Source organism: Anser brachyrhynchus (assembly GCF_964034855.1).
Source record: "Anser brachyrhynchus genome assembly, chromosome: 12".
Lineage (NCBI taxonomy): Eukaryota > Metazoa > Chordata > Aves > Anseriformes > Anatidae > Anser > Anser brachyrhynchus.
Genome location: NC_137707.1, coordinates 19461457 through 19476411, shown reverse-complemented (window position 1 = coordinate 19476411; position 14955 = coordinate 19461457). Strand labels below are relative to the sequence as shown.

The 14955-nt window shown below is 36.8% G+C and overlaps 1 protein-coding gene across 3 annotated transcripts in view; it reads right to left on the bottom strand.

The window, feature by feature from the left end:
* Positions 1–14955, bottom strand: part of NETO2 (neuropilin and tolloid like 2) — a 32612-nt gene that overhangs the window by 12883 nt on the left and 4774 nt on the right. For all 3 annotated transcript variants that reach the window (XM_080552946.1, XM_080552948.1, XM_080552947.1), the window contains exons 2-6: positions 8200–8256; positions 6562–6702; positions 4424–4672; positions 2353–2397; positions 2136–2263 (exon numbers count right to left, since the gene is read on the bottom strand). In XM_080552946.1, coding sequence (XP_080409072.1) covers positions 2136–2263; positions 2353–2397; positions 4424–4672; positions 6562–6702; positions 8200–8256 — 620 coding nt within the window. The remainder of the gene's footprint in view (positions 1–2135; positions 2264–2352; positions 2398–4423; positions 4673–6561; positions 6703–8199; positions 8257–14955) is intronic.

Genomic DNA, 14955 nt, shown 5'->3' with positions numbered 1-14955 from the left:
TTCTGTGATAAGGTGCAGCCTGTGTCATACTATCTCATGCTTCATCTCACTATTCTGTGAAAATGCTACTTTTTTTGTACCTAAGTACGTTCCCTGAACACACGTGATTCCATGCATGTTCAGCATTGTGATTTGCAAAGTGATTTTCTGTAAATAGTCTTTTTTTCTTTTTTTTCCCCACTGTCTTAGATTTACAAGTGAAAGTTCTCAGCTACACTGAGAACCTGTCTTCCATTGATGTTTTATCTCACAAACATGGGGGGTTTTGAGCTGCATGTGCTGGTATTTTCATTTAATGATTGGCTTTATGTACGTGCTGTGAAATTACAATGGAAACTAAAAATAAATTAGCACACTTTTAGTAGAGCTATCTGCATATGAAAACAAAGGAATAATTCCATTGAAAGGGTTCAGCTCTGCAAAAGCTCCTTCTACTTAGTGTGCCAGGCAAGTAAATATAAAAGGTCTTTGCTCTTAGATTATACTGATAATTCTAGTAATTTTCTGAAATCTGGAGTGATTTATTAAATTTATATTATGCAGATTTTGTAAGCCCATTCATTGCTGTAATTGTTAGTTTAAAAATATATTTTTAATGCAAAATCAAATTGAGGAAATTAAAAATGTCTATGCTTAGTTTTCTCAAGAGATGGAACCATATCAGATCCAATGGGTCTTATCATCATAATTCTGCCACAATTGAAGCTCGGGAAACCACTCTTAGAATACGAAGAGTTATTTTTCTGTAATGTTTTAACTCAATAATTTAGGATGATGGTCTAATCTCAGGACTGACCCAGCTACAACTCTGCCTTTTGGCAACATTCAATAATTTATTAAAATACTTAAGCATAAGACCTGGTGCACTCAAGTGGAAATGTAGAGAGAAAATGGTTTTATTATTGTTTCTGGAAGAACTGCTACTATTACTGAGACTAGTACAGGGCTCTTGGGAGTTGACTCACTTCCTCAAAGGCTCAGATATATCAGTGGAGTTTTAGTTTCTTGTCTTGTCCTCTTATTTCTGTCTGTTAGGTTGCTGTTTCAGTACTGATTTGGAAGTTGATGAATAGGGCTACTTAGTTAACTCTTAGCGGTGGATAAGAATGACTGTCATCTTGGCAAGTCCTGCTATTAAAAATACATATTTAACTTTTATGTATATGTGGTACAGGCAAGTAGTGATATGTGCTTTAATACACACACAGAAGCAAATAACATGTGTATGTTATACAGAGAAAAATTACATATTCTTCAGTGCAATTTGTAAGTAATTAGCAAGTGTATGGTTCTGAAATGTTACATAGCTTCTCTATTTTTGAAAACAGGCTAAGGTTATTGTATTTTGGAATCCTTCTCTCTGCACAACAATAAAGCTTAAGTTGTTTTTAATGATTATAAGATAGTGTGTTTTTTCATAAGTGGTCTTCATAAGTAGTATTCATAAGTAATGCTGCAGACACAATCACAAATATCAAGTACCTATATATCTATTGCTGATTTTTGACTCAAGCAGCTACCATGCCCCTTTTGGGACTCAGAAAAGTCCAACCAGATTTTACTGTGGCACTTTCAGAGGGTATGATCCTATAGCAAAGTTAGAAGAGAAAAAAGTGATAGCTCCTCAGGCATTTCCAGGTAAAACCTTTCATTTTAGCTCAGACTGCTGATGAGATAGATGGGGTTTTAGTGAAGGTGCTGGACTGTGAATTAGACTGGGGAGGAGCCAGTTACACATTCTGCTGACTTTGAACAGAACCAAATCCTCCAGCAGAACTATTGGCAGCAAAATTTTAAATCACAGCAGCAAGATTTACTGTAGTTTATCAAAGCTGTTAGCCAGCATTTTTACCTGCAGTTTTCCAATAAAACCACAGGCCAAATCAAATGTCCTTGGAAAATATTGCTTGCACAGTTTTCAGTTTTATTTTGTATTTAGAGTTTCAAATAATAGGAAGATAACACCATGGATTTGCTGTATATGTTGCATTTCAGAAACAATATTATGTCTGAATTTCCTAAGCTACTGATACATAATTCATTTCAATGAAAGTGTGACATTATGCTAATCACTATTACCTGTTACTAATGACTTGGAAACCCATTACTTGCTGAATGATATGAATGAAACCCACCTTAGCATTTGGAGTAGCCTTAATTGTCCATATGCAGTCAACTGCTTGTCCTGGTTTTGTTTTTTCTTCTTGTTCTACTTGACTGGAACGTACTATTCCGTCAGCTCCCGAGAGCTCAAATTGGCAGTCTAGGGAGAACATATACCTTGCTGTCAAATGCAATATGATATTAATTTAAAATTTCATATATAAAGAAATTGGAACTGTAATACTAGACCTGGAATGGGATTTAAAATGCCTCCTAGGTAAGTGAAGTCAGGATCTGTAATAGAAAGAAGTCATGAGTCACAGGGGCTATCAATTCTTAACAATCATTTCAAGGCTTATTATAATCTGAAGATGATGTCCATTTTTATTATTTCACAATAAAAATTGCCAGAAAGTTTGTTGAATCAATTGGATGGTACAGAGACAAACTTTTTTTAGATAATACGAATCACGAAGATTGACCTTGTAATTCTATGCTAACAGCTCAGATTTCCAGCCGAACACCAAAAATTATTATTAGGTATTTTGTTCCTATGATACATTCTTAACTTTAACTATGCCAGTTTTCACTGAAATCACTGGAACTTCACAAGAGTACAGCGATCTTTCTGTGTGCATCATTTTGATTAGATTGTTGTCTGTATGTCTGGAAACAATTTGAACTGGAGTAGATTATAATATATTGATGTTTTGAAATTGCTAATTGCTATTAATAATTAGTATATAGAAAAAGACAGCTCAGTACTAAAGATACTTTTTCCTTGGGTACCCATGCTGCTTATATTAGGCCAAGTAGCACAGTTCTAGATATCATTTATTAGCGCAGAATTTAGCGTTGATTGCTCCTCTATTGTTCCTCCTTCTAAATGCACAGTGAACGTACTGTATGTGTCTGTGTAGTAAACTATAGTAACATACTGTATGTAAATTACTAGTGAGTTAAGAATATACTTTTTCATAATGGTTAAATGATGGTACTTGACTTTACTGGGACTAGGGCTTGGCTAAAAATGGGTCTAAAATGGGCTGGGCTGTCCAAGGTTTACTTATCAGCGATATGTGTTTCCCCACAAATCGCACAGAAACTCACAAGATGCATGCTGTCTCAGGTGTGGCGTAGAAAGTCACCAAGCAAATCATGTACATCGTAGTGTGTACATGTGCATTAGTCTACGCAAAGAAAGCACTTCAGCCTGGAACTAGGCTAAGTTAGTTTTGAAAGTGATGTTAATGAAGTGGCTTTGGAAATGGACTTAGCAAGATGCATAAGTACTGTCCCTATGGAAATATTTTAGCAGATCACTCTCAGTGGACTGGTTACTATATTAATGTGGAGAGTTTCCAAATCTAAATCCCTAGCAAGGTGTACAGTTCTATAAATGTTAATACATAATTGTGTATAGTATTTTCATGTGCTGTAGGGTTAAAGACCAGTTGGGTAAAGATGGCATAAAAAAATTATGCCTGTGTATACATTTATAGTAGTAGTAGAACTAACTTTTGTACATTGTGTTTTGTCCCAAAGGACAATAAAATGCTGATAACTACCCGCGTATTACATCAATGAAGTACAGCAATAAAGCATTGCACAAGGATATCAGTTCAAATTCACTTGTAAAAAGAATGTTTGCCAGTTTTAAGTGGCCCAACAGGGCAGATGTAGTTTCTGCCTGTCTAAAGGCAGTGTCAGCACATTATCCTGTCTTTTATACCGTGTAAACTACACAGTTCTTTGAGCAAAGAACAATGCTGTTGTCTGAGTCCATGGTTTGAGGGTGTCTAGTTATATTGATAGTTGATATTTGGACTGTATAGATATTTCCTCTGGCTTTTCAGAAATGGAAATTTAAAATGTTTTGCATCTGGCTGGAAGTACTATTATAGATTGACCTCAGATATTTTTGTCATCTTGTCTGATGTTCCTTAGAAGATAGGCTGTTGAAAATGCCAAACTGCTAGTCTACATAAATGCTTTTTCCATTACTACCACTGGTGGAGCTGGTACAAATTAGAGTACCGAAGAGAGAAGTTGCTAAAGCCTTCAGTACAAACAAGATCAATTGACTTCTTCACTAGGAAAGTACAGACCTGTAATTCCCTTTGGTCAATTTCCCAAAGTGATTTTATTCAGGTATCCATCAGGATTAGCACGACAGACACCTCTAACTATTGCGTTGTTACTTTGCCTTCATATGCGCTTACAATGAAATACAGCTCTAGACTGTCAGAATAAACACATCCACAGAGTTCCATGGGAGCAAATGGTCATTAATTTGGTCATTAATTTTAGGCATCTTTACCTGGTATAAATGAGTATTTTGCTTGAAATCCCTTTCCTTCCAGCTCCTCATCAGAAGTAAACTTGATCCACATAAATCTCCCTGTTGATCTAATTAATGCAGGGCTTTTCAGACCACAGTAACGATCAATGAGAGGGGAGAAGCCAAAAGGTCCATCTCGAACCTCCAGATGATCAAAGCGACATTCAAATGAGGGTTCTATGTAATAAGGTTCGTCAAAGGTCAACTCAATTCTTTGTCGTGGAGCAGCTAGACATAAAAAATTGAGCAAAAGATTAAATGTAGATCTATATAAAAAACACATGAAGATATGAAATGGAGAGAGACCTCCAAAACAGCAAGATAAAGGGACTAGACACTTCTCAAAATACATCTAATAGTCTGACACAAAAACTCAGATATACTCTAATAAAAATTCTAAAACTGATTCTGTGGGAGATACTTTTTCATGGAATGACATGCATTTTTTTTTCTTTGACCTTTATAATTGAAAATTCAGCAAGGACATAAATTTAAAATACCATGTGTAACACATATCAACATATATGCAAAGGTATTCCAGCAAGGTTTAATATTAAAAAAAAAATTAGTGTTGTACTGGGACCAAAGTACATTAAAAAAAAAGGACAAAGCATTTAGGGATAGAGAAAACAATGGAAAAGAAAAAGATATCAAGAACTACTACTCACTGATATATTTCCTAAACATTAAGCCCAAATTTGGAGATCCTTTGGCAGGAGATGTCTTCTAGTAGAATACTCAGAAAAGTGTAATTGCTTAATATATATTATCAATATATGAATGACTACAGATGTTGGTAAATCTGAACCAGGATTTGGATCAGATCCCGAATTCCTGATGCAGTGCAGCTAAGGCTACTTGTTGACCGCACTTTCACATCTGTAGTTTGGAACCATGACTTTATATTGTGTGTATAGTCTTAGTGCTTCTTGCTAGTGTCATCTGTTATGCTATATGAACTTTCAGATACTAGTTGGTATCTGGAACAACAGCATTAATGAATCATATGCTGTCTACTTCTGGATGCAAAAAGGATTTATTTATACATCTTTAACACTGTTTAGACATTTACACCTTAATTATACATGAATTAAAAATATTCCTGGCTGTTGGTTTGCACATATTGGCAGTGGTCTGCAGGAAGGACCATATCTTAGCTAGAAACCGTGGAGGATGTTTTTCTCACTCAGGTTCCCACAGTGTTCCTGTGTAATGACTGTGAGGACAGAGGCATGGAAACTGTTTCTGTGCCCCATGGAAACTGCCTTGCACAAAAAAGATCCAGCACTGGATCCGGTATGTCTGAACTCTAAAGCTGGACAGGATGTCTGCTCTCCATGCATTCAGTGGCAGGGAAGATACCAAACTTCCAATGTGCATGCATGGAAACAAAAATGAAGGTCTCTATTAATCAATACAAATAAAAACTCGCTGAAACGTGTTACTTGAAAAACACCAATTAATTGATATGAATCTGATGATGAAGCTAACTAGTGTTTTTAGTCCCAAGTCTTGCAGCCTTTATCCAAGATATTCCCATTAGAATGTATTTTTTTCTAGTTAATGATTTTTTTTGTCCCCATTGCATAACTTCAGTAGTGCAAAAATGGACAAGTGTCTATTTTTAGTACAGTGCTACTGTGACAGACAGGTGTGGGGTTTTTATTAATAAAGGGCAGCATAAAGATTTGCTGTCCCTGAGATAGATTTAGACTAATATAGTGTGATCTGATAAATGCTAAAGATAGTTCTTCAGCCATCTTTTCTAATTTATTATCAGCAATATTCTACATGATATTAAGATAAGCCACATTTTTTATCTTAATAGTTCTGTGCTTTCATAGATTACAGCAGATCTGATGCTGCTTTCTCTGGCTGTGAGGTTATGCCTTATTCCATATAGATAATTCCTACGTTTGCCTTTTATATTCACGTGCTGTTGTTACCCAAAAGAGTACATTTAACTCCTCACTCAACCAAGTAACTAAAGAATTGATTATATTATCAATATGACTATACAATACTTGACGATATGTTAAAACGACAGTTTTAACAGTTCAACATAATAAATTTAACAGTAAGGTTACAATACAACAAAACAGAAATATAGCTGGTACCTTCTAAGATGTAGATGCACTCTTGATTTGGTGGGTACATGTTAGGGTAGTTTGGTGAAGCAAAGTGTCCTCCATTACTAGTCCGTACCCAGTTATCGCACTGGGTAGGAGGAATGCGATTCAATCCAATATTTTGCCCACCTTGAGGGAAAATAAAGAGATCAAATAAATGTTTCCTGCAAGTATGCAAATTTGATTTTGCAAAGGTAAAACACTGACATAATACACAGCCTATAAAAGAAGAAAGTAACTTGTTTTGGTTGAGAACCCTTTTATCATATATGCCACTTGTTAATATCTAGCTAGGAAAATCTTTTGGTTAATTTAGTGGTGTGGTATATCCCGATGAGATCACAATTTCTGAATATCAGATCTGTACAGTAATCCTCAGGAAGGGAAGAGAGGGAGTAAATTTTTTTTACCCACGTGAATTTAGATTTCTTGATGCTTTTTTCTAAATCATATAGTTACAGTGGCTGCCAGTAGAACAGCTTTATTTTATGTCCTGTGTCTTTTCTATTCCTATGCAAATGTAATCCACAATATTTGTTATTATTTACTACTTTTGACCCTGATTCCAGACTATACTAAAGCATATCGCCCTTAAGCTATTTACAATAGTATGTTGGAATAAAAAATGCTTATGATAGCTAAATAAACTAAATCCAGCAATGGTAGTTAGTAAAATTAATAGCAGTAGGTAGATTGCACTGGTAGCTAAGATTCTCATTTAATATCAAAGCTCTCTTCTGGATGCTGGAAAATACAATCTGTGGCTGAGATGTTGCACTTTACTATGATCATGCACCATGCTGGATCATTCACAGAAGCTTTGTTAGATCAGATTTCCTTATCCTTGGAGAAGGGGCTTGGGAGTAGTATGATCCTTCTAACATTCTTATTAAGAATGTTTGACCCTCTTCTTTGATATCAGCAGAACTGAAGAGAGTAAGACACAGAATATGTGGTTTCTGCTAGATTTTTCCTAAATCTCACAGGGGTGCTCTCATCATGTTATTTATATTTATGCAGTTTTTCCTTGCGGACCTTTGAGAGGGAGTCCATGCTGATACAGGTCATAGCTGCCTACAGTAAATTGCAAATTAAATCACCTTCCACTGATATCTTGGCAGCCTTTATTTATGGGGCTGAAAACTTAGTCTCTCCTGCAGAAATTGTTCAAGGAAATTCTGTAGGTGTCAGTTCAAGGAATTCTTCTCTCCTATGTGTGGATGAATCCCACATATGAGAAAATAAGGTTTGTGAAACTATTGCCTTCCCCCCTTAGGAGGTATTGGCTTTAAAAATATTTGTGGGCGGACTGCTTGAAAAGCTTGTTGTCAGATACAGAAAACATGAATTTCCATGGTGTTTTTTTCCCACCTCTAAGGTCTAAAACCATAGAATTTTAACTGGGTAAGTGAACCTTCATGTTCTTTGTGACTGGATGGCTTTGTTCAACTGGAAAAAAAATTCCGGTTGGGGGGGGTTGGGGAAGGGGCAGGGATGGACAAGACCGGAATTCATATAATTAATTGAAGAGCTACGAGTATCTGAATACTTTGACTTATATTGCTTAATTCAACACTACTAAACTCTTACATTTTTGGAAAGAAAATCATCAAACCAAAATTGTACCTTGTGTCTTCTGTGCAATGGCAATCCCTTCCACTACAAGGATTGTTACTAGCAACACTGGTAAGAGAAATTGAACAGGACAAGCATCAGTAATTGAACAAAATTATAGACCATTTTATGCAAACCTGATTCATGCAAATCCTAGAATCACTAGCCCAAACAACTCAGAACGTAAAAAAAATACATAATATATGTGCTTTTTTTAAATTTCAGCTTTAGGAAACTAGTGTAGTTTAAGTGCACTGCAGGTTCTTCTTCCATGTTCCTTAAGAAAGCCTATATGAAAATAATCATTTATTGTTTAAAGGGACTTCAAGAATCTTTTATAGAGGATCTACAGATCTGAACACATTTTATAAAATTAAATGTTGTCTATCTTCTGTATATTTTTTATGTCCTGAAAAGAGATGTTTGGCTGCTATATTGAACAGTATTTATCCTAAACCTCCATATGCATAATGTGTATACAACAGACTTCCCTAACTTACACAAAATTAATTGGGACCACAGGAGACACTGCATGGTCGTATCCCTACAGAGGTTTCAGGAACGCTACAGAATTGTATCTGCAGGTTGCTGTGACACTGGTACAACACCATACCAGTGATTTCTGCAAACAGTGCAGATGCAAGTTCTAATGATGGAGAGATTTACTCTGAGTAGTTACAGCAGCTATGATGTTGGGATGTACACTGTTGAAAGCACGTTGGTTTGCTGATGCATTTTGTTACATGCTGGCATCTTCTAGATTTGAACTAACCTGTGATTTGAACTGATATTTGACCTGTTAAAGATTTTCTGTCATATTCCTTCCCCCAACCCTTTTCCTTCCTTCCACGAAAAGCTGTCTCAATGGTCTTGCTTTCAGACTTTGCCTTATGATTACACTTCGCTTGCACCCAAGAAGTGTTGGTCTGAACAGCACATACTAAGGATTCCACACTCCCCTATTCATCAACAGCTTTAAAGCAGGTTTAATCTCCAGATTTTCCTAAAATGCTTTGTCTCCTTGAATTGTTGGGGATTACCAGGAAGGGAAAAGGGAATGAAGTTAGAGTGTATTATTATGCCCTCTTCAAATCTTTGGTTTGCCTCCATCTTGAATACCTCTAATTTTAAACCTGTGCATTAGAGAACTGGTGAAGCAGGCTAGGACTCGGACAGAAGCTGGCTGACGGCAGGTAGAATACAAGTTGTAATATCATATGTGTCACTGAGACGGGGAAAAGAGAGCAAACACTTAGTTTCTCTTACACTACAAGAACCAGGGGGTATCAGACAAAGCTAGCAGGTGGCATGTTCAGAGTAAACTAAGATTATTTTATTTTAATGCACAAACTTCATAACACATCCTTAGAGTGGAAGATTCTGCTTCAGGAACCCCTTGATTCATAAACTGCTGGAAGTCCGGGATAGTATTTGAGGCAAATATCATTTGTTCTACTTTTACAGTCTGAGACCTCTGCTTTTGCATCTCTGTGCAAGACAAGATAGCAGGCTAGATGGACCTTTGATTTGACCTGGTATGGCCCTTCCCACGTTCTTAATCAATTTGTTAATACTAAGTCAGACGGCATGGCCTCATCCCTATAAAAAAAAGATTTCAGCAGGAATTCCATTGTCACATTCAAGAAGTTCATTCTATTTCCCGATTTTTCCCTCTCATTGTTCAGGCATTCTAGTTGCTCATGCTGAAATGGCAGTTTCTCTATCTGCGATTTCTCTGTGTTGCTATTAGACTTTCAGCCCTTCTGAGAGCTCCAGAGGGAGCATGCACTGACTATGAACTACTGAGATCTTGACTAAATTCATATAGATGCCACTGTAATGTTGGTACAGATCTATTATCTCGGGGAGGGATGGAAGGAATCAAAGTCTGCCCCTGGAAGTGTCAGTCTTGCATTTCTGTTTTATTATGTATGTTTCTGCTGCCCTCTCTTCTCTCTACCCATATTAAAACAGACTGTACATGGTTATGAGACAACTCGGCAACGATCATTTTTTTCCATTTCTTAAAGATGACCACCCTCTATTTTGCAAGGACATAGCAAGCTCAAATCAATTTAGACCAGTTTATTCTGCTGCTTCTTAAAATGCAAAATGGGTTTTGGTTTTTTTTCATAAAGCAAACAAACACAGAGATCTTGAATAAATACTTTCATGACTAACAGAATGAATGCAGATAGTCCCTTTCAAGTATCAGTGAAAAATCTCCATTTTTTTTTTTTTTTAGTATAGCTATCTACTGTGGCTAATGCTGCTATGGCATACCTTTTTTTGTTTGTTTGTTTTTTTCCCCCTAAGAACATCAGTAAGCGTCTATGTTTATTTCAGTGACCATGGTCTCTTCTACAGGTAGAAAGAACATCTGAACAGATACTCAGTTGCACTAACCAGTCATTTCCCTTCTTGAAATGATGTGGAGACAGAAACAAGCCTCCTAAAAGGACTTCAGAAAATCTGATTGGTTTTCACTAAAGCCTGTGCTACTTCTATAAATAGCCCAGAGCTGTGTGTGTGTAAGTGCAAAAGAACAGTTTCCTGCAGAACAGCATGGGTATGCAGACAATTACAGAGGATAAATCGTCTGAATATTTGTCTTACTGTCTTAATTTTGTCATGTTACATGGATGAGTGGATATAGTAAGTATGGGCCACCTTCTCATTGTTCCCTGCCTTTTTGATCCTTTTCATTTTAAATCTCTTGAACTCTGGCCTTTCTCTAGCAATGCTCCCTCTCATGCTCTCAATCCCTAAGATGTATTCAAAGCAGCCCAGGTAGCAAATCTTTAAGGGCCCACCTTTGCCATTACCTTTATCCCTGGTGATAAACACATCTTTTTTTTAAAAAAAAAAACACACTGCTTAATATTCTCTAAGTGGGCTGTCCTTATCTCTGTGACAATGATACCGAAAAGGTGGAGAGAGGACTTATATCCGTTCTTCCTGAGAGTAGTGGGCAGAAACCCCTAAGGCAGCATTGCCTTAAACTGGGTGCATTTACACAACACAATACAGTGCATGATAGCAAATGGGAGCTTTTTGGCTGGAAACAAGGCCTATTATTGTTCAGGATGAAAAGAAAAGAAGGAAGAAAATGAGCCAGGATATTTTTAAACCTTTCAGACTGCTTCCATTAACCCATTTTTGTGTAATTTTAAAAAACAACAAAGCAATCATTTGGTGTCCTAAATCTATATTGCTTCCTGGAAAAACATTTTCAAATTTCAAAGACTAATTTAAACCATACAAGTCAGTAACAAGGAAGGAAGATGTCAAGGGAAGAGACAAATCCTGCAGGATGGCACAGTGGAGACCTAGTGCTAAACCAGTGTCCTGATTGATAGTGCATATGGCAACACAGACACAGTGACTAGAGCAGACGTGGAGATACTGAACTACATTCACTAAAAGTCTTGTAGCACTTTCAGAAGGATCATAAATCATCTTGTTATTTCTGATAAACTGAAATTCAAATAGTTATAATGCACCTGAACTTGCAATGAGACACAGTATTCCTCTGTTGCTCCTTTTTTCATCTTTTATAGTCTCTTAGGTATCACTGAGACATGACATTCTTCCGTGTGGATAAAAGGTAACCTGTGACTTAGCCTTGTATTCTACTATGGTACAGGAAACAGAAATAGTAGGTGCCCCAAAATGCTTGAAGGTGGCTTGCTAATGTAAGCAGGAGCACAACCAGTGCACAATTGCAGGACTACATTGAATATCAAAGGGATGGAAGCGTGTTTAGGATTGTTTTTCATGGAGGAGCATGGTGAGAATTCTACTAGACAATACTGAGATTTGGGAGACTGACTTATAAACTTCCACGTATTTAGTTGGTAAAGATAATAGAGACAAGTGATTCTGCAACTTAAAATAAGTTTCTACTTCCTATCTAAACTGTACAAGGGGCTACCATTAAACCAACAGCAGCAAAGCCATTGAGGTAGACAGATTAAGAGGAGCTTCTTTTATTCATGAATCTGGTATTTGCTACAGACAAATTCCATTAATTATGGTGCATGTTTTTGTACTGCCATTTAAAGCTCTGATAGTTTTTACCTGTGTGACATTAACTGGAAATAAAGAAAAAGCAGAAAGGTTTTTTTCTGCCTTTAAAACAATCTATTTTTCATTTTCTTCACTTCTTTGCATGAAATGTTTTAGATCACATAGCCTGCAGACAGCAATATAGACTTTTAAGCGTGAAGACACTAATCATACGTTGCAAGTTATCATCACTATTCGGTTGTTGAAATAGGCTTATGGAATAACATAAAAGAATCCCTTGAACTGGTGTAATAAACCATGCATTTTTTGCAGGAGTCAAGATTTTCTTTGCTGACATTTCTTAAAGTTCTCTAAAATGAATATAAGATGCAAAAAATATTTGTTAATTTGTTTGTGAAGTATATACACATATAGATTAAAAAACAAGTGGCTCCTATTTCTCTTTAAACATGAGAATAATATAGTTTTATAGTAAACAAATGTTCAACCAACATTAAGAAACCAGTGTTTTGCTTAGAGAAACAAGTGCCGTAGGCTGCAAATCTGACATATGCTTATACTTTCTGGCAAGAAGCATTCTTCAGATTTCATGGAATACACTACTGCTCTGAGCTCTCTATGGTATGTCTTTCCTCTGCTTTTTCTGCATGCTCTAGGGATCTTCACATATAGAGAAAACACAGTAGATGTGCTGCGTAGCTCTGCAAGCAGTGTCTGTCTTCAGGGATAACAATGGGGGATCTATGCACGCAGGGCAAACTGAATATCCAAGTTGGGAGCACTCAAGCAAAACTTAGAAATGGAGTGAAAAATTCCACCATTTTAAAAATGAAGACTTAATCATTTAGAGCATTACATGTTCTTAGTACTAGTGGTAGTCAGAATCCTAGGGATGAAGTTGACAGACATTGCTTAGAGCGGGATTCACTGTTTTATCTCTGCCGTACTCCCTGGATTAGGTAGCACCTTGTGTGCATAAAGTCCAAACAGACAGTAATTGGCAACACGCAGGTCACGCATGTTAGAACATCTTGCCAGACTGCCTGCTTCTTTCTGGCAGATACAGCCCTGAGTAACAAATGCTTGATCTTAATTATATACTGTGTTTTGCCTTATGGGAACGAGTCCTTTTCTGTGTACTATTCTTAAGCTCAGCTCTTAATTTCCCCCCCACATGCTAAAATTAATATTACTTTCAGTAACTGCTAATTGCAGTATCCCAGCATTACATCCAATGATTTTCCACATTAGTCTAAACCTTAATTTAGCTGTTAATGTAGTGGAGACATTTGTGATGTTACATTTTATCTTATTCTCTGGCCAAGAGTACACGTACAGCATAGTTTGTTCATATGCATTTTAGTTGCCTGTAAGGACTCTGATCAAGTGTAGGGACCCATGCTATTAGATGCTGCTTGTATGCAAAGTATTTGACAGGTTTTGTAAATAACTTTTTCAACTTGGACAAACAAGGTAAAGTGGGAAAAGGAAAACAGAGGCACTCTGGACTTTGTATAATTCTGTGTGGGTGGTCACCTCCTTTTCTTTCAGGAGGCTAATTGAGAGCCTTTCTGATTCAAGCCATTTTTAACTCAGAAACAGACAAACTGTAAATTCCATGGGAATAAGTTTTCTTTTCCTCTCTTCCTAGCATTTGGTGACATTTACAAGTTGATAAAAGGAATATTGGATTGCATTTGTTGCTGCTTTTTTAAGCAAACAATTCTATTGCTGAGGATGAAACACAGCAGTTTTCAAATCTCACATGCTCTTACAGTTCGCAGTCTGTATATATTCCCAGATCTTTCTGTGGTCTCAACAGGACATCCACAGATTGTTAAAATGTATATCAGAGAGCAATAAAGTTGGCTGCCTAGAACTTAGCTTATTAACAGCCCCAGTGATTTTTTCCATTTTAAATTTATTTATTTAATATTTTTTGAGCTACTGGAATATACTGCAGGATTGCAAGAGAATAAAGTAACAGAGATGAAGGCGTGCATGATGCAAGACGTACTTTAGCTGTTTGTAAGTCTTACCCAGAGCATGCTAGTGGAGCTGCCAACCCATTTTTAATCCTCCTCACAAATGTTGGTAGCAGAAGTGGGCTTCATCAGCTATTAACAGTGACTCTAGTGCCTTTCTAAGATCCAAATCTTGTTAGCCATTAGCCTGCCAGCAGACTGTCTGAATGCACTCAGGTCAATGCTCAGATATGAGTTTCATCTCACTCCAGCTGTTTCCAGTAGGGATTCCTCTCTTTAAGATTGCCAGAGAAACAAACTGGGAGTCTGTATCTCTGCAGAGAAATTAGGTTAACTGGTTCAGGAGGTACAGGCAGCTCCCACTTCCCTTTCATAAAAATCATCTGCAGAGCAATTCACGCTTGGATGGATCTGTGACAGAGTCCCCTCCAGGTTTGCCCAAAACATTTAACATTTCTGATCTCTTCCTCCATTAGAAATATTTGAGCAGCTGTGGGTTGCTTCATTCTACCAGTTTGCTCTGCATCCTGTTACTTATAATCCATTCCTGGATATCTCTGCCAGCAAAACTTCTGCCAGAAGAATAATATCTTTCATTTTTTAAATAGACACTTTCCTTTTTATATGGCAGATCTTTTTTCATCTCCAAGCTGTGTGCAGCAAGCGACTGCTGAGAAGGCTGCATGTGCAAACCATGTTGATGAGGGGTTCCAAAAACCTTATTAAAATATATATACTGATTTAAAGTTCAGAT